The 19,670-nt window shown below is 42.9% G+C and overlaps 1 protein-coding gene across 1 annotated transcript in view; it reads right to left on the bottom strand.

Annotated features, from left to right (window-relative positions):
* Nucleotides 1-367: 367 nt before the first annotated feature.
* The window catches only part of LOC115081499 (olfactory receptor 1J4-like), a 62,828-nt gene continuing 43,525 nt past the window's right edge, over nucleotides 368-19,670 (bottom strand). Inside the window, exon 4 of the mRNA XM_029585953.1 lies at nucleotides 368-497. Within this exon, the coding sequence (XP_029441813.1) occupies nucleotides 368-497 (130 nt within the window). The remainder of the gene's footprint in view (nucleotides 498-19,670) is intronic.

Raw genomic sequence — 19,670 nt, forward strand, 5'->3', positions numbered from 1 at the left:
ACACTGATATGTAATGCATAGTAACTCCGTTAGTGCAAACTAACGCAAAATACACTTCATTTTTCGGGGCTACCAAACAATAACAAATTAGACAATATGGTTGTCATTGTCTAATTCATGAAAGACCAATGCACATCCCTATAATTTATTGCCATTGTGAAGCAACACACACTTTAGACTTCTCTTTGAACTGTCAATAAACAGCCTCTATTCGTCAGCTACATAACTATCATATCCCATTAACTCCTTTGACATCAATGCTGTATACAAGCTCCTCGTCCATGTGGAAATATTTCAGAAGATCTTTCTCTCTGTTACAAAACATAAATGTGGTACCGGGAGCCAACAGGTTCTTTTCCTTTAGCCTTCAACCCAGTAACTCTGCTGATGACTTCGGCAGATCAAGATCTCGTACCAGGTTATTCAACTCAGCTTGAGTGAATGGCTGGCACATTCTGGCATCAACTTCTGAGGCCATGAAATCTTCATCATCAGATCTTTGGAAAAATTGGAATGACAGAATTTATCGTCAGAGTCTTTGGAAAAATTGGAATGACAGAATGTATTTTTGTCAGAATTTTCCAAAGTACTGAAGATAGTTACAGGGACTTTGTCGCAGTGTGCAACCGGTCTTATAGCTGAGGGGAGATTTGGGTACTGGATGGAAGATTTTGTCTTTGTGTTCATGCCTGTAATAATTACCATGCAGAAGTAGCAGTCATCAACATGGTTTTGGGGCTCTCACCACACCATTGGAGCTCCAAAGCTGAGACTTTTTCTTTGACCTTTAGTCCACTGTCTCAGGTTTTCAACACATGTCCTGCATACTTTATGTGGTGCCCAAGGTTTGTCCTGGACACCCAGTTTAACCCTGAAATATACATGATAAGCTTTTCATACAAAGTCAGATATATTTGTCCTTTGTTTGGGTGTTGTAAAACAACCACAAATGTTACAGAATATATCAGGATCATTCTAGCACTGTCCATGAACTATTTGAGTGTTGGATGACATATTCAACAAAACAATTTTAACATAATTAAATTTGCTACAACTTCTAAGCCTATTGAACTACTGAATGCTGCCATCTGTTTTCATGCTACTTATATAGCCATAAAATGCCAATGTCAGCAGATTTAAACTGTTTAATAAGAAGTCTTTCTATTGGTTATACGAATTGCATAGTCAGCATTTCTTTTTGCGTATTCAGCATGTCTTTCTGCGCATTAATTATCTTTTTGCATATTCAGCAGCATATCTAAATAATGTTACGTTATTTCTATAAGATTTTATGAGTAGACAGCATTTTACAGAAAAACTGGATGTGACTGGAGAAAACGGATGCAATTTTTGGATTTAGCACACTAAAATACATAAAGATCACATGTTATCTTGTAGTCAGCAAAATTGATGTAAACCAGTGTAATAAGTACTATCCAGAGAAAGGTAACTAGGTTGGCCTAAGGCTAGCAGTCAGGCTGAATATCTGGATAAAGGCAGCTGGGCAGAATTCTCTAAGTAACTAGCAGGTGCAGACAGGAGAAAATCAACCTCCAAGTATGCAAGATGATATTCTGATTAGTATAAAGTTCCATTGCTGGTATTAAACAAAGTTAATAAGCTTCATAAGAAGACCATGTTATTAGTAATCTGCTGTCTGATTTATCACAGTGGTGCAAGGAGAACGTAGGGACACATACTAGTTTTCTATGATAAATATTGAAAAAGATTTTGGCATTAGATTTCCTCAAGAAGCGTTAATTCTAAGTCTGAAGACATTAAAGAGATCTATAAATATTTACGTTTTAGATAAGAAGTTAATAGATAACTTCATTTGCTTTGTCTGTTATTTAAACAACTTTTGGATTTTGGGCTTTTAGGTAAGTTTCCTGCAAGACCACTCCACAAATGTATTCATCTAACCACTTGTGTGTAAGTGAGCACCCGCGACACAGAGTGTGCAAAACAGCAAAAATGATCCCCCAGTGTCACCAAGCTCATGAAACCAGTTTCCCATACTTTGTATACTTCAGAAAGAAACATCACACCATCCTCAACAGAACTGGCACAAATCAAGATTAGTTCATTGATCAAACTATAAGATGAACTGTAGTTTACTCAAGTGAATATTTGCCTTTAGGATTGGCATCATTATAATAAAGACAATCTAATTCAGAAATCAGGAAAGGCTTGCTCTGTAAATGTGCAATCATAATCTCAGTTTTCTTTTTCAGGAGATTGGAAATCATTGCATGACTAGTCAGCACTTTCCTTTCCTTACCCTCTAGAAATAGAAGCTGCTGATTTGTGCTGATGTTCTGTTGAATGTTTTCTGGGTTAGTTGTGAGCCACGAGGATCTACAAATCTGTTAATGACTCTTTAGTCCTTACCTGATTCTATTGTTTACTGTAGTGATGGATCAGTTTGTCAACCACCCCCAGGACACTACTTAAAACACAAAGCAAAACATATTTTACAAATTTTACCTTGGTTTAGAGGATAAGGGACACATTTATTCTGATCTCTGATGTTCAAGAAATTAACTTGTTACCACAGATCATCTTTATATCAAGTTTACAATCACAACAGAGAATATCATGATAAGAGCATTCACTATGAGCTTCTAAATTATATATCTCACTCATATTAGAAAATATTTGTGCATGTTCAGTCTAAAGTAAACAAAGCTCTTATCACATCACTTACCTTCTTGGCTAATGAGCTCTGCATCTGTGGAATGAAGAGCTCGGTGCCTTAGGTCTGTTTAAATTCATTTACTCATTCTTTTGGGATATGAACCCTGGAGACATAGCTTGTTTTTGAAAAATGTTCAATAGCAGCCAGCTGATTGGGCTCAGTCATTATTAGAAGACATCATTTCTTGATGTTTATCTGGTTAAGTTAGTTGGAGAGTTGACTCCATCCTGGAATGCTTTCATTCCTCTCCTGACTTATCCAGCTAACATTTTAGCCAGATAAAATGAAAGCTGGATAATTACACACTGCTGAGCATGGCCACATATTGAAATGGTATAGTTTGCCTAAGACTTAGCTTAGCTGGATAAATGGCACTGAATATGGAGCTCTGAATATTGTGCAAGAATTATTGGCTTGTGTCTACTCAAATAACATTAGTGCCAGATATATCTTTTGGAAAGACAATTGCAATCTATTCAAAAACTCAAAAAATGAGAGAAAGAAAGAGAAGGATGGGTTTTCTGCATCATAAACTACTATATTTATCCAACAATCTGAGGGAGTCATCATGAGATAGAGCAGTGGTTCCTAATCTGTGATCCCTGTACAGTTTTAGGTCCACCAGACTATAACAGGGGTCTGCAAAATGTGGTAGGAGACAGGGAAACCTGTGCCTAGAAGAGGCCCTGCAAGCCCCAATAGACCCCATTCCACAGTGGCCATGAAAAAGATGACCCAATAGGCTGCCAGCAAATCTCATCCCACTGGTGTACCCCATCTCACCAATGACAAAATACTGCAGGAGACTGCGGGGGCCCCCGGCTCACCCCATGCCGCTGGTGGCTGAGGAATGAAGAAGGTCACATGGCAACCACTGTACCCCATTTCTTGGCATCTGAAGACTGCTGCAGCTTCGGGGCCACTGGTTCACCCCATCCTGCTGGCAGCCTGAGTGAAAAGGAGGCCAATGGACCTCTCGTCCCTTGCAGATTGTAGGACAAAGAGAGGGAGTGGCCTGGGTGAAAGAGAGGGTGTGTGAGCATGTAAGCCTGTGTGAATTAGAGCGAGGGAGCTTGTATGTAAATGTGTGTGTGTGTGTATGAGGGAGAGAGAGAGAGAGAGAGAGAGATGAATCCTGTGTGTGAGAAAGGGTGCATTCATATGTGTGAGAGAACATGTATGTATGAGAGAGAGGGAATATGTGAGATCATGTGTGCATGAGTGAGAAAATGTGCTTGTGTGTGTAAAAGCATGTATGTATGAGAGAGAGAAAGAGAGTGTATGTGTATGTGTGAGCTTGTGTGTGTGACAGAGAGAGTATGGGTTTCAAGTTGTGAAAGAGGGCCCACTTGTGTAAGGCCACAGATAGACCTTTTCTGAATGCAACCTTCAGAAGCAGCTATAAGAAATAAAGTGGCATTACTAGAATTATTTCACATCAAATTAGGGCTTCAGTGAAAACCTCTTTGTGGTTTTCACTGAAAAAGAGAGAGAAAAAATAGGAAATGTTAGCAATCTCTGCTCTTCCCTTACAAATCCAGACAGACAATAGTATACATTTCACATATCATTGGAGGCATGTAACAGATAGTGTATGAAACCTACCTCATCCCATATTAAAATTTATTACACCAATAGTGGGTGGGGTATTGTGGAGTAACATATTGGGTTCAATATTTTGATCTCACCGCGAGTGGAGATTTTTTTGAAAGATTATTGTAAGAGAGATGAAGCATAGCTGTGAGTATGAAATAGAAAGAGTCTGTGTGTATGAGAGAGGGAGCATGTGTGTTTTTGTGTGTGTGTGTGTATGTGATAGCATGAGTGTAAGAACATGTGTGTGCATATGTGTGTGCGAGAGAGTATATATGTATGAGAGAGGAAGGATATGTGTGAGCGTGAAAGAGAGAACCTGGGTGTATGTGGGAGGGAACCTGTGTGTAAGAGAGAGCATGTTTGTGTGAGAGAGACCATTTATTTATTTACTTAATTTATATACCGTCATGCCAAATAAAGATCACAATGGTATAAACATAACATACATATAATGGCATGACTTAAACAATGACTAAATGCATGACTAAATTTAATCACTTAACATTCATAATATACATAGGCATGATCACTGTTCTCTTGTTACAATGTAAAATAGGGCAGCTCCGGCTCTATTCAACCTGTTTTCTGGAAACCGATGTGATATCTCGATCGAATGTCGGTATACAAAAGAAATAAATAAATAAATAAATAAAATGTAATCAAGTGAGATATAGGTCAATGGTATGTTCTAGAGTTTTAATTAAAGGAATTGGAATAAGAGATTAGTGGTTTATAAGATAAGATTTTGATTTTTTATTTTGATGCCATTGGGGTGTGATGGACTGTTTAGTTCTATTGTTGGTTTATTAATGTCTTTGACCTTATTAGTGCTTGTTCTGAGCACAGGTAGTTTTAAATTGTCCTTATTGGTGTTTGCTCTGATTTCAGTTAAGTTTTGTAGATTATAGGCATTTTTACATAACCATGTTTTCAGTTCACTTTTGAATTTCTTTATTTCTGGGGACAGTTGTAGTGTCTCAGGTAATGAGTTCCATAGTATTGTGCCAGCAATGGAGAACACACAATTTCTTATTTTGTCAGAAGAGTATTCAGTAATGTTGGCATAGCTAATAATCTTTATTCTGAGATCTTCGTGATCTCTGTGGCTTGTATGGTTGTAGTCCTACGGTTGCCAGACCTAGGTTATCAGAATGGATGTATGTATGTATTAGTGTTAATACTTTGTAGTGAATTTGGGATTGTACAGGTAGCCAATGTAGTTATTAGTGAGTGCATGATGTGATCACATTTTCTTGATCCTATTAAGATCCTTGCTGCGGCATTTTGTAGAATGTGTAGCTTTTTTAATAAACAGGTGCTCCTGGTAAAAGAGAGTTACAGTAGTGTATGTTAGAGAAGATGAGGGTTTGCAAAACCATGTAGAATTCTTCATGAGTCAGCAATGTTTTCAGTTTATGTGTGAATGTTTTGCATAGCCTGTTTTAATTCATTTATTTATGTGCTTTTCCATTGTGAGGCTTTCATCTATCTGCATTCCTAAGTCCTGTACTTGGTCAGAGGGTGTAATTTTAAAGTTACCGAGGTCTAGTGGCTGGGGTGTAACTGTGAGTGTGTTTCTTCTTAGCAGTATGATTTCAGATTTTTTTGTGTTTAAGGTTAGTTTGAGTTGGGATAGTTCATGCTGTATTGCCTTCATGTTTGTCGAGAGTGTCAGTGCTGTATTTTCAGCAAATTTGGTGCATAGTATATAGAACTGAATGTTTTCAACATATAGGTAGAAGGTGTTTCCTGATAGTAGTTTGCATAGAGGAAGCATGTAGATGTTGAATAGAATTGTCGAAAGCGCTGAACCCTGGGCGACTCCTGCATTGATTTGGAGGTGTCAGACATATGGTTGCCCAGTTTGACTTTGAAAGTTCTTTTTGATAGGAAGGAGGTGAACCCCTTGATAATATTGCCACTAATCCTGATGTTATTCAGCTGATGGCATAGGAGTATACGTTCAACAGTATCTAAGGCTACTGTTAGGTCAATTAGCATCAGGATATTTGATTCATCATTGTTAAATCCTCATAATAAGGGATCCATCAAGGATATGAGTAAAGTTTTGGTTGAGCGATTGTTCCTGAGCCCAAATTGGTTTGAATATAGAATGTCAGCGTCATCTAGGTAGACTTCAAGTTGAGATAGAACAGCTTTTTCAAGGACTTTTGAGAGGAAGTCCAGGTTGGATATTGGATGGTAATTCTCCCAATTGTTAGAACTGCAAGTTTTATTTTTTAGAATAGGTTTTATCATTGCTTGTTTCACCCCATATGGGAGTACTCCTTCTGAGAGTGATTAATTGATTATGGATGTGATTGTTGGAGTGATAACGTTGTGTATTAGTTTTAAGGAGCTAGCTGGAATTGAGTAACGTGGGTGATTTGCAGGTTTTATTTTAGAGATGATTTGACTGATTTGAAGTTTGGATACTCTGTCAAATGTGGACCATTTAGGTAGTTCATGTTTTTCTTCTAGTTCTATCTTTGATGAGCTGGAAAGAAATTGTATTTTTTTGTCTAATTTTTCTAACAAATGAATGGCATATTCATTGCACACATTGCATTGCAGTTGTTGTTCGAGAATGAGGAGGATGGGTTTTTGATTAGGTGTTCAACGACATCAAATAGGAGTTTGGAGTTAAGAATTACTCCATGAATCTCTTTCTCATAGTATTCTTTTTTGCTTTGTTGATTAACATCCAGTATTGAGCTAGGACTGATCTGTATTTTCCAAGTGATTCTGAGGTCAAGAATTTCTGCCATATTTTCTAAAATGTTCTCAGAGATTGTTTAGAGCATCTTAATTCTTCATTTTTCCATGATTTCTTTTGTTTAGAAGTATTTTGTTCAAATTGGATTGTTTTAGTCTGGACTGGGCTTAGGTGATCAGTTATTTCTTTGAAAATATTTTCCCAGGCATCATATGCTGCAGCGATGTTAGCATGGTTGGAATTGATTAGTTTATTTTTTATTGATTCAGCAAGTGTAACTGTCTCTATCATTTTTCTGAAGGTAAATGCCTGGTTGTTATTAATGTTTTAAAATGTTGAGTTGAGGAAGGATATGTCAGCTTTTATTAGTTGGTGATCAGACCAATGCAGTATAATATGAGAGGTATTTATACTACAATTATTGTGATTGTCAAATATAAGTGTTGCATCCATCGGTCTCCGACAACTTCAATCTCTGTGCCTCTCCTTTCTGCCTTCTCTCTCCTCAAGTCTTGGGAAGACGGATGCCTTAGCATCTAAATGCTGCTCTCTCTAGCGTCCCTGGACTGGCAACGGTAATGGCGTTCATCATGTTTCTTCAAAGGGCCTCCTAGGGTGTGCACGTGCGCGCCACCCACGTCTATATCCACATCAGGGAGGGAACCTCGGGGGCGTCCCCTCCGAGTGACATCACCACATCCGGGTATTTAGCCTGCCCTTCTTTTGCTAACAGTTTGAGTTAGCAAGGATTGGATTCGCTCCGGTCTAAGCTACTCTGCCGCTTCCAAGCTTCCGCTGAAAGCTCTCTCTGCCCTTCGGGGTTCTGCTAACTTGGGTACCCCCTCCTCGGGGGGCCCTATATTCTCTATTTCAGGTACTATCTAGGATAACGGGTACTCGCTCCTCGAGGGCCTGCTCTTCCTATCTGGTGCCTGCTAGGGATGTGAATCGTTTTAGGACGATTAAAATTATCGTCCGATAATTTTAATATCGTCTTAAACCGTTATGGAACACAATACAATAGAGATTCTAACGATTTATCGTTATAAATCGTTAGAATCGTGAGCCGGCACACTAAAACCCCCTAAAACCCACCCCCGACCCTTTAAATTAAATCCCCCACCCTCCCGAACCCCCCCCCAAATGACTTAAATAACCTGCGGGTCCAGCGGCGGTCCGGAACGGCAGCGGTCCGGAACGGGCTCCTGCTACTGAATCTTGTTGTCTTCAGCCGGCGCCATTTTCCAAAATGGCGCCGAAAAATGGCGGCGGCCATAGACAAACACGATTGGACGGCAGGAGGTCCTTCCGGACCCCCGCTGGACTTTTGGCAAGTCTTGTGGGGGTCAGGAGGCCTTCCCCAAGCTGGCCAAAAGTTCCTGGAGGTCCAGCGGGGGTCAGGGAGCGATTTCCCGCCGCAAATCGTTTTCGTACGGAAAATGGCGCCGGCAGGAGATCGACTGCAGGAGGTCGTTCAGCGAGGCGCCGGAACCCTCGCTGAACGACCTCCTGCAGTCGATCTCCTGCCGGCGCCATTTTCCGTACGAAAACGATTTGCGGCGGGAAATCGCTCCCTGACCCCTGCTGGACCTCCAGGAACTTTTGGCCAGCTTGGGGGGGGCCTCCTGACCCCCACAAGACTTGCCAAAAGTCCAGCGGGGGTCCGGAAGGACCTCCTACCATCCAATCGTGTTCGTCTATGGCCGCCGCCATTTTTCGGCGCCATTTTGGAAAATGGCGCCGGCTGAAGACAACAAGATTCAGTAGCAGGAGCCCGTTCCGGACCGCTGCCGTTCCGGACCGCCACTGGACCCGCAGGTTATTTAAGTCATTTGGGGGGGGGGTTCGGGATGGTGGGGGATTTAATTTAAAGGGTTGGGGGTGGGTTTTAGGGGGTTTTAATGTGCCGGTTTTGCGATTTTACGTTTTTTCGATTTTTCACGATTTTTCACAATATTTTACCCCCCCTAACGGCAACAATACGATTCCCTCCCCCTCCCAGCCGAAATCGATCGTTAAGACGATCGAGGACACGATTCACATCTCTAGTGCCTGCCACTATTCAACTTCTGCCTGCCAGGATTTCCATCATTAAAGCTCCTGCCTCAGTGAGTACTAACTGCAGTTTATTCTCTCCAACTTCAACGCTCTACATCCGGGACTTGTCCCTTCTTCATTGCGCTGTCCAAGCATATACTCTATATAAGGATCCCTGGATTACAACTGCTGAGGTCATCTGCCACTGCTGCCTGCTCTGCGGGCATACCATCAAGCTGTATAATAAAACTCAATCTCCCTGTGTTTGCATGTATAAGAGTCTAGCCTGGTATGGTGGTTTCCCATGGGCCTTTTCCCTGTGGGAGTGGCCATCACCACAGTACCTAGAATTCACCTCATGACCACAACAGATTGCTAATTCCATGGATTTGTCTCAGCTCACAGCTTTGCAAGCCATTCCGGGCCTGGCCCAGCGAATCTCAGAAAAAAAGAATTTGCTAGACAATTTGACTGTTGCCTTTAATCAGCTACACGCACAGATGAACTCACCGACTACCACAGGTAAAGAAGTTGCACCACCAGAAGTGACGGTCCAGTCTACAGTTCCTCTGCTCCAACACGCTTCGTGGGAGAAGTGTGGAAATATAGAGGATTCATTAATCAATGTTGCATGCACTTCACTTTGCAACCTAACCATTTTCCTACAGCATATGCCAAGGCCACTTACATCCTTTCGTATTTGGACGGAAGAGCTTTGGCTTGGGCCTCACTGCTGTGGGAGCGCATTGACCCTATCCTAATTGATCTTGCCGGGTTTCTTGAACTGTTTAAGTCAGTATTTGATGACCCTGCCCGGTACTTGAGAGCAGGATCAACTTTGGTTCATCTAAAACAAGGTAACAAACCTTTACCTGACTTCGCCATAGAATTCAAGACATTGGCTTCTGAATTACATTGGGACCCTAAGTACTTGAAGACCCTATTTTTTGAAGGCCTGAACTCCCAGTTGAAAGATGAACTGGTGACTCATGAGATGCCTGAGACCTTAGCAGAACTTATGAAGTTAGCAGCGAAGATTGATCACCAAATTTGTGACAAAGTCCAAGAGGTCAAGAGTCCCAGAAGACCAGTCCAGGGAGAGGTTCGTGCCAAGCCTGTATCCAAGCCTACACCCCTAGGGCTTGTTGCTGGTGAAGAAGAACCAATGCAATTAGGCCACAGCTGTCCGACCTCTAAAGAGAGATGATACAGAAAGAGGTTGGGACTATGTATGTATTGTGGACAAGCTGGTCATGCTATATAAAGATGTCCTATATGTCCGGGAAACTGGCAGACCTAATTCCTGTGGGAGGACTCTCCTTAGGTCTAACTGCAGCCTCTTCTCCACTCTCTCTTCCAGTATCTTTAATCTGCGGGCCTTTGGAATATCAGACCCTTGCCTTAGTGGACTCTGGGGCAAGAAGAAATTTTATTTTGAAATGTTTAGTGGAACAAATGCAGATCCCTACCACTACTATGACATCTCCATTATTACTGTCTTCTATTCATGGAGAGCACTTACTGGGTGAAGAAACCCTACTTACGGAACCAGTGAGCCTGTGCACTGGGGCTCTTCATATAGAGACTATTCCTTTGTGCTAGAGAAGGCCATGCACCCTTTGGTACTTGGACTACTGTGGCTACAGGAACACATGGACTACGTTGCAGCTTTCACGTTGGGATTGCCATCCCGATTGTCATGGCAAATGCCTGAAAGAGGTCTGCCCATTACCCTGCATGCCTACAACTCCATCGTTGCCTGGGTTGCTGCCTCAATATGCAATTATCAGATGTATTTTCAAAGGAAGCTGCTGTTTGCCTACCTCCGCACAGATCTTATGACAAGGGGTAGACAAGGGGTAGACCCTAAAGGAAGGGTCTACCCCTTGTCCATAGTGGAGAATAAGGCAATGTTGGACTACATCCAGGAGAATCTCCATAAAGGATTCATAAGACCCTTTAAGTCTCCCGCTGGTGCAGGATTTTTCTTCGTGGGAAAGAAGGATGGAACATTACGTCCGTGCATTGACTCCAGAGGTCTGAATGAGGTCACAATAAAAGACCGCTACCCTTTACCACTCATCTCAGAGCTATTTAACAGACTACAGGGAGCCAAGATATTTTCTAAGCTCGTCCTTAAAGAAGCATATAATCTAGTTCGCATCCACTCAGGCGATGAATGGAAGACTGCTTTCAATACCTGGGATGGACACTTTAAATACCTGGTGATGCCATTCAGCTTGTACAATGCCAGCTGTCTTCCAAAATATTATGAACGACATTCTGCGGGACTTACTCTACCAATGTGTCATTGTCTACCTAGATGACATCTTGATATTTTCTCAGGACTTGCCATCTCATCATGAAGATGTCAAAAGAGTTCTGCAGAGACTTTGTGAGAACTGTTTGTACACCAAGTTGGCTAAATGTGAGTTTCACAAGGAATCCGTGCTTTTTCTAGGCTACACTGTCTCTAACAAAGGTTTCTAAGATGGTGCAGGCCATCCATTGTTCCTACCATGTGACAGGGGCTGACCAATGGCATCGGTAGCCCCTGTGACATAGTAAGGGCAAAGGCTATCGGTGCCATTTTGAATACTGGCAGCTGACGGCCCAAGTGCAGGAGGTTGCTCCAGGACCCCCGCTGGACCACCGGGGACTTTTGGCAAGTCCTGGGGGGGGGGGGGGGGGTCAGGAGGGGGGGGTTGTTCTTAACTAAATTTAAAGGGATGGGATGGGGTTTTGTTTTCTTTTCCCAACTTTAATGATGGACGAATCGGGATTCCCCCTATGAAAACGAATGCAACGTATTTGGCTCCCGATGAATACGAATACTGAATCGGACAAATCCATCCCTTCTGCACATCCCTAATACAGAGGCATTATGACATTCACTGTTTTATTTGACATTCCCTCCCTAATAATTCCTAACATACTGTTTGCTTTTTGACCACCACCCTCCTCAATAGTCACAGATTTAACCAGATAGAGAGGTCAGGGGACACAGAAGAACCAACCCAGCCTGATCTCTTAAACAAGGTTTCTAGGATATCTCTAATGAATATGCATGAGATGTATTTGCATGCACTACCTATGTATGCAAGTATTTATCACACATGTTCATAGTTGTATCCTAAAAACTCAAATGGCTGGAGGAGGGGGGAGTCAGGACTGGTGTGAGTTCCCTGTCTTACACATAAAAATGTGATGGCAGAAAAAGTCCATATAGCCTAAGCAGTCTGCCCATTCTCAGCAATTATTTTAAAAATGACTCCGAAGGGGCTTAGACCCAAACTTTGAATCACTTCAGCCTGCTCTGAGCTCAATGCATTATTCATTGCACCACAGAGATTCAAAAGGATCCTTTCCCTTTCTGTGTCTTTGGCATCACTTCCTTGATTGATTGTTACTTTAAATTGTGATTAGAGCAATGGAACATTTGCCTATATATTTAAGCAGCACATTTAAATGAACACCAATTCTAGTTCCAGTCCTCCCTCCATCCCCAAGCAGTCCTTTCCTCTTTCTTCCCTTCCCCCTTTCCCTAAATGTTAAATTACAGTTCTATTCTATATATTGGAATTCCTCATCACTGCTTTGATGGCAGCAAGGCAGAAGATATGAGACTGCAAATGGATCAATGATCCCCAGGCTCTATCCTGGAAAGGAGTCATGGAAGGCACTGCAGGACAGACACTGCACTTCTCGAATGTCAAGTACGATTGTCTCTTATTGGTGAAGGACCTGCTGATAGCAAAAGTCCGTGAACAGGAGCACCAAAGGCAGAGACAGATTAGGCGTGAAGCAGAGTTGGAAACAGCGGGCACTTCAGAGAGTTGTGCTGCTAGCTCAAGCAGGAGCAGCACTGTGTCAGCGACAGATAGTACCTCCTCCAGAACGCCAAAGGCATGTTGCCCATAAAGATTCATCTGTTGTGCAATAGGCGAGAGAGAAAGCAGCTGGTATGAGTAACTCTTAGCCAGCCCAAGCAAAGGAGACACCAGCACAGCTGCCAAAGACACGGTATCACTCAGAGACGACAGAGAACATGCAGACAGATCCGCTGGCATATTGGGCACACACGTCCACTGTCTGGCCACACCTAGCCAAAGTGGCTCAACGATATCTGTCATGTCCAAACCAGTGTGCCCAGTGACTGTGACTTTTCAAAGACAGGGGATATCATGAGCCCTCAACGCTCAAGGCTGGCACCAGAGTTGATGAAAATGCTAGTGTTTTTGACAGTAAACCTGACTTTGCTTGGGTTTCCAAAATTTCCATTTGAAAGGCAATATGAATAAAAGCAATTGAAAGCCTAGCTGCAGCTCCAACTGCCGCCTATGCTCCAGATAGTATAAGCACTGTACCACATGTACCTGACCTGAAACGTTGTGCCTGACCGTCCACTGTCCAGGCCATTCGACCCTAAAAGGGCCTTACCTCAAATGCTGTGCCTGTCCATCCACTGTCCAGGCCATGTGTCCCTACAAGGGCCTGACCTCAAACACTGTGCCTGTCCATACAGGCCTTATGTCACTATATAGGATTCACCTTTGTCATTGACTGCTTTGCCTGTTCATCCAGGCCTTATGTCCCTACAAGTGTTTGACCTCGATTGCTGTGCCTGTCCGTCCAGGCCTTATGTCCATACATGGGATTCAGCTCTGTTTTCGATTGCTGTGCCTCTCCGTCCAGGCCTTATGTTCCTACAAGTGTTTGACTTTGATTGCAGTGCCTGTCCATCCGGGCCTTATGTTCCTACAAGTGTTTGACCTCAATTGTTGTGCCTGTCCTTCCAGGCCTTATGTCCCTACGTGGGATTCACCTCTGTCCTCGACTACTTTGCCTGTGAGTCCAGGCCTTATGTCCCTATAAGTGTTTGACCTCGATTGCTGTGCCTGTCCGTCCGGGCCTTATTACCCTACGTGGGATTCACCACTGTCCACGATTGCTGTGCCTGTCCATCCAGGCATTATGTTCCTACAAGGGTATGACAATGATTGCTGTGCCTGTCCATCCAGGCCTTATGTTCCTACAAGGGTTTGACCTCGATTTCTATCCCTGTCCATCCAGGCCTTATGTTCCTACAAGTGTTTGACCTTGATTGCTGTGCCTGTCCATCCAAGCCTTATGTCCAAAGGTGGTATTAACTCTCTCCTGTATTGCTGTGCCTGTCTGTCCAGGCCTTATGTCCCTATGTGGGATTGACTCTGTCCTCAACTGCTGTGCCTGTCCGTCCAGCCATTATGTCCCTAGGTGGGATTGACTCTGTCCTGTATTGCTGTACCTGTTCATCCAGGCCTTATGTTCCTACAAGGGTTTGACCTCGACTGCTGTGCCTGTCCATCCTGGCCTTATGCCCTAGGTAGGAATGACTCTGTCCTGTATTACTGTGCGTGTCCATCCAGGCCTTATGTCCCTACATGGGATTCATCTCTGTCCTCAATTGCTTTGCCTGTCCATCCAGGCCTTATGTCCCTACATGGGATATACCTCTGTCCTCGACTGCTGAGCCTGTCCGTCCAGGCCTTATGTTCCTACAAGGGTTTGACCTCGATTGCTGTGCCTGTCCATCCAGGCCTTATGTTCCTACAAGTGTTTGACCTTGATTATTGTGCCTGTCCATCCAAGCCTTATGTCCAAAGGTGGTATTGACTCTGTCCTGTATTGCTGTGCCTGTCTGTCCAGGCCTTATGTCCCTATGTGGGATTGACTCTGTCCTCAACTGCTGTGCCTGTCCGTCAAGTCATTATGTCCCTAGGTGGGATTGACTCTGTCCTGTATTACTGTACCTGTTCATCCAGGCCTTATGTTCCTACAAGGGTTTGAACTCGACTGCTGTGCCTGTCCATCCAGGCCTTATGCCCTAGGTAGGATTGACTCTGTCCTGTATTACTGTGCGTGTCCATCCAGGCCTTATGTCCCTACGTGGGATTCATCTCTGTCCTCAATTGCTTTGCCTGTCCGTCCAGGCCTTATGTCCCTACAAGGATTTGACCTTGATTTCTGTGCCTGTCTGTCAAGGCCTTATGTCGCTACGTAGGATTCACCTCTGTCCTTTGACTGCTTTGCCTGTTCGTCCAGGTCTTATCTCCCTACAAGTGTTTGACCTCGATTGCTGTGCCTGTCCGTCCAGGCCTTATGTCCCTACAAGTGTTTGACCTCGATTGCTGTGCCTGTCCGTCCAGGCCATATGGTCCTACAAGGGTTTGACCTTGATTGATGTGCCTGTCCATCCAGGCATTTTGTTCGTACAAGGGTTTGACCTCGATTGCTGTGCCTGTCAATGCAGGCCTTATGTTCCTACAAGTGTTTGACCTTGATTGTTGTGCTTGTCCAATAAGGCCTTATGTCCATAGGTGGGATTGACTCTGTCCTGTATTGCTGTGCCTCTCCATCCAGGCCTTATGTCCCTAGGTGGGACTGTCCTGTATTGCTGTGCCTGTCCGTCCATAGGAAAATGTGGGAGGGAGGTTCTGGAAGCCAAATTTAGTAGGGATGTGCAGACCAAAAGTTTAAGTTCATAAGTCCATAAGTCGAAAGGGGGTCCCATTTGCGGTCAATATGGACATATGGAGAATTCCATAAGTTGAGTCTATGTCCATATGTGCAAATAAAAATTTAAACCCCTCACCCGCCTTAATCCCGCCCCCCCCAAGACTTACCAAAACTCCCTGGTGGTCCAGCGGGGTCAGGACGCCATTCCTGAACTCCTTTTCAAGGAGCACGTGACGTCAGCGTCACGTCGGAGTGACGCAGCGTCACGTGATTCCCCTCGGGTTCGCTCCCGGACCCCTCGTTGGGCTCAAAAGGAACTTTTGGCCAGCTTGGGGGGGGCCTCCTGACCCCCCCCCCCCCCAAGCTGGCCAACGTGCCGGCATAAACTGATCATCAGGTGCACACAAGGAAGGGATTTTGATTTTGCAAAAAATAATTATCTCTAAGATGACTTCACAGCAGCAAAGGCAAAACCTGCCAAGGCTATACATTTTAGGTATAATGTAAGATTGTATTTGTTTTGTGAATATTTAATGCAATCAGTTATATGTATTTCCTGTTTATGTGCTGTAATTTACTTAGTATGGTTTTTCCAATATAGATGGATGATAAGTATTTTAATAAATGGAAAAAATAAATAAAAATTAAAGGCATGAGCCAACATTTATACTGCCAGAAAGAAAATATCTAAACAGACTGACTGTAGCCTATCTAGGAACATTTGTTAATGAAAATAATGATGCAGGGAATTGAAATGGAATGAGAAAACTGTTCAGGTGCTTCATGGCAAGGGAAAGAAAGCAAGATCAGGCTGCCTTGGATAAACTGATTCTACAATCTCAGGAAATACGATGGAGCTGGGAAACACAATGTTTGAAAGCAGAGCTTCTGTTGATAAAAAGAACTATCAAATAATTAATGTTTAATGATTCTGCTTTAAGCACGACTAAGACCCTGGGTTCAGGCAATGTCAGGGATCTTAATCCCACAAAAACCATGCGTCCTTAAAAACCCAGCTAGGTTCTCGGATATCTTGGTGAATGATTTAATGCTCAGAGCAGAGGTAGATTAATGATTATAATGATAAGCAAACAACCAGGGTCAGCAGGATTTAAATCCCACTTCTCCCACTGACATTCCTTCAAACCACTTCATCTCCAAGTGTCTCAGGCACACACTGATAAGTATTTTGGGCATAGGAACTTATTGTTTCTGAATTCTAATAATGCTGTTTCCTGCCTGTTATGATTTACCTAATTCTAGAAGCAAAATATATTAATGGTAGCCATTTACTATGCTACAAGATTGTTTTTTTTGGGGTTGGTGAGAGCATAAAAAAGAGAACAATCTATTTATTGGACAATAAAAATCTATACTCTCAGAGATAAAATATTTCAGGCAAGTCTTGGGTTATGAACTTTCTCCAAGAAATATGTGTGCGGTTCCAGCTTTAGAAAGTAAATTTCCTGTATTCCTAGGAAAGTCTTTAGAATCCAAGGTTGAACAGGTATTTTAAAAATGTTAATGTCTCATAAATGTTGACTTCCTGCTGAAGGCTTTCTTCAGGGTCCCTTTTAACTCCTTGCTTCTCAAGCTGTATATCAGGGGGTTTAAGAGTGGGAGAGTGACTACACACATTGCAGTAGGCAGCTTGTTTGATTTAGTAGAGTCCCCTGTCTCAGGATTCATATACACTCCTATTATAGTCCCATATAACAGAAAGATGACTGTAAGATGGGAGGAGCAGGTGGAGAAGGCCTTGCTTTTCCCTTCCTTAGAACGGATTTTCAGGATGGTGGAGATGATGAACACATAAGATGTCAGAGTTAGGAGAAATGGGGTGAAAGTTGCAAAGATCCCTTCAGCAAAAGTCATAATTAGAGTGAAAGATGTGTCTGTGCAGGAAAGTTTCATCAATTCTTCAGTTTCACAGAAGAAGTGATTGATTACATTGGAGTCACAGAAAGAAAACTGGGATATAATGACAGTGTGAGGCAATACCTCTATTGAACCTGTCAACCATGAGGCTGCTGCCAGAAAAGCACAGACCCTCTTATTCATGATAATGGTATAATGCAGGGGATTGCATATTGCAACATATCGATCATAGGCCATGGAAGTGAGAAGGGTACATTCTATTCCTAGAAACATCATATAGCACTGCATCTGCAGGATGCATCCACTGAATGATATGTTACCATTGTTTGATAGGAGGATTGCCAGCAGTTTTGGCATGATGTTGGTCAATGAGCAGATATCTAGGACAGATAAGTTAGCCAAGAAGAAATACATGGGGGAGTGCAGGTGTGGATCAGCACATACTATGCAAATAATGAGGAGGTTCCCCAGCATGGCCATCAGGTAGAGGAAAGAGAAGAGAGTGAAGAGAGGGAGCTGCAGCTCTGGGAACTCCGAGAACCCCAGGATCAGGAATTCTGTCACACTGGAGTGGTTTCCTGGTTCCCTGGTTTCAAGCTTCATGGAGACCTAATGAGAGAAGAATCAAAAGAATAGCAAAAAATGAACCCAATTTAAGCAATTCAAAGTCTGAAAAATGACATCACAGAATATTTCTAAAAATGCTGAAGTAAAAAATCAATGGAACCAGGACCAAGTATAAGAAAATCATTTCTGTTAGAGGTGGGAAAAAGAAAAGATTTGTTTTGTTTTTCATTTCATTTTTGGAGGTTTGATTTCCCATGAATTTTATTTTGTCTAATGTTTATTTCATGTATTTAGTTTAAAAAAATGAAATAAACTTTAAAACAAATAACAAAAGGTAAAGAAAAAGAAATTGGGCCTTCGAGGCCACTCATCACCCCACCCATCTTTCCATCCAAATAAATATCAGAGCCAGAATACAACTTTCCCCCACTTATCCTGTATTGAGGGATTGAATACCAAGGAATTGGCTCAGACTGAAGCCTTGGCTTTGCGCAGGCCTAGGTGGCAGTAGGTTGCTGGGACCTCAGTCTAGGCCTTAAGCAAGGCCCATGATTCAAGGCCTGGACCCAAAATCTGGGCCTTGACATAGTCCATGGCCCGGGCCCAGGCCTGATACCATGACCTGGTCTGGAGACCTGGTCCCCAATGATAGGGTCTCAGCCTGAATACAGGCCCAACATTGCAGCCCAGTCTGGAGACCAGATCTGATGCCAGAGCTTCGGCCTGAACCCAAGCCCAATCCTGTACCTGTCCCAGAGGTTGTGTCCCACTGCCTGGGCCTCAGACTGACACCATGGCCTGGTCCAGAGACCGGGTTCTTGCGCTGATCTCTCAGCCAGGCCCCAGGCCAGACCCCAGGTTCTGGATCAAAACCCTGGCACCAGGACCCAGTCTCTGGACCAGGCTGAGGCCTTCGAGTCAGGACCTGGCTTTGGCCCTGGGCCTAGTTCCTATTGTTTTCAAAATAAAACATGAAAACTGAAAGATTTTCAACGGATTTCCAATCATTTTGCTTTGAGAATGAAATGAAATGAAATAGGAAATTTTGTCTCATTTCCTATTTTGTTTCTCCCCAGTGTCCATCCCTAAGTGTGGAAAGATGTGGGGTTTTTTTTTATTGGACTTTAGATTTTTGCTTCTCTTGGGCATTACTCTTATCTTTTTGAAATGGGAAAAGCATATATTCAGCTTTTTGTGCAGAGTTCATAGGCCCTTGAGAAATCTGCAACATTGAGACCCAGAATCTCATTTTTAAAGAAAACACCCTGAAGATGTTTCCCTTTGAAATGTTTTGGCAAGCAAAGGAATGAAGCTGCCCCAAATACAAATTATGTGCCTAAATGTGTCCTTTCACTGCCCAATCTAACTCCCCCCTTTTATAAGCAGAAAAAAGATTGCCTTTTGTGAAAGAGTGCACGCCAATGGAGGGTTAACCATGCATTTTATCTGTGTAGAACATATAACGGATATAGCCTGATCACTCTTCTGTGTTAGTGGATCACGTGGATGAAGATTGACACATTTAAGATGCAATATTCAAAATTCTAGGACAGCAGTGGAGTCTGGGGACACCTCTTGGCTGTACTACTTACTCCAATTTTCACAGCAAAAGCACTTTCGCTGTGAAAATTGCAGTGAGTTCAGAGTATCTTCAGACATTTATGCTGTATTTTCTGAGGA

Source organism: Rhinatrema bivittatum, unplaced genomic scaffold (genome assembly GCF_901001135.1).
Source record: "Rhinatrema bivittatum unplaced genomic scaffold, aRhiBiv1.1, whole genome shotgun sequence".
Classification (NCBI taxonomy): Eukaryota; Metazoa; Chordata; class Amphibia; order Gymnophiona; family Rhinatrematidae; genus Rhinatrema; species Rhinatrema bivittatum.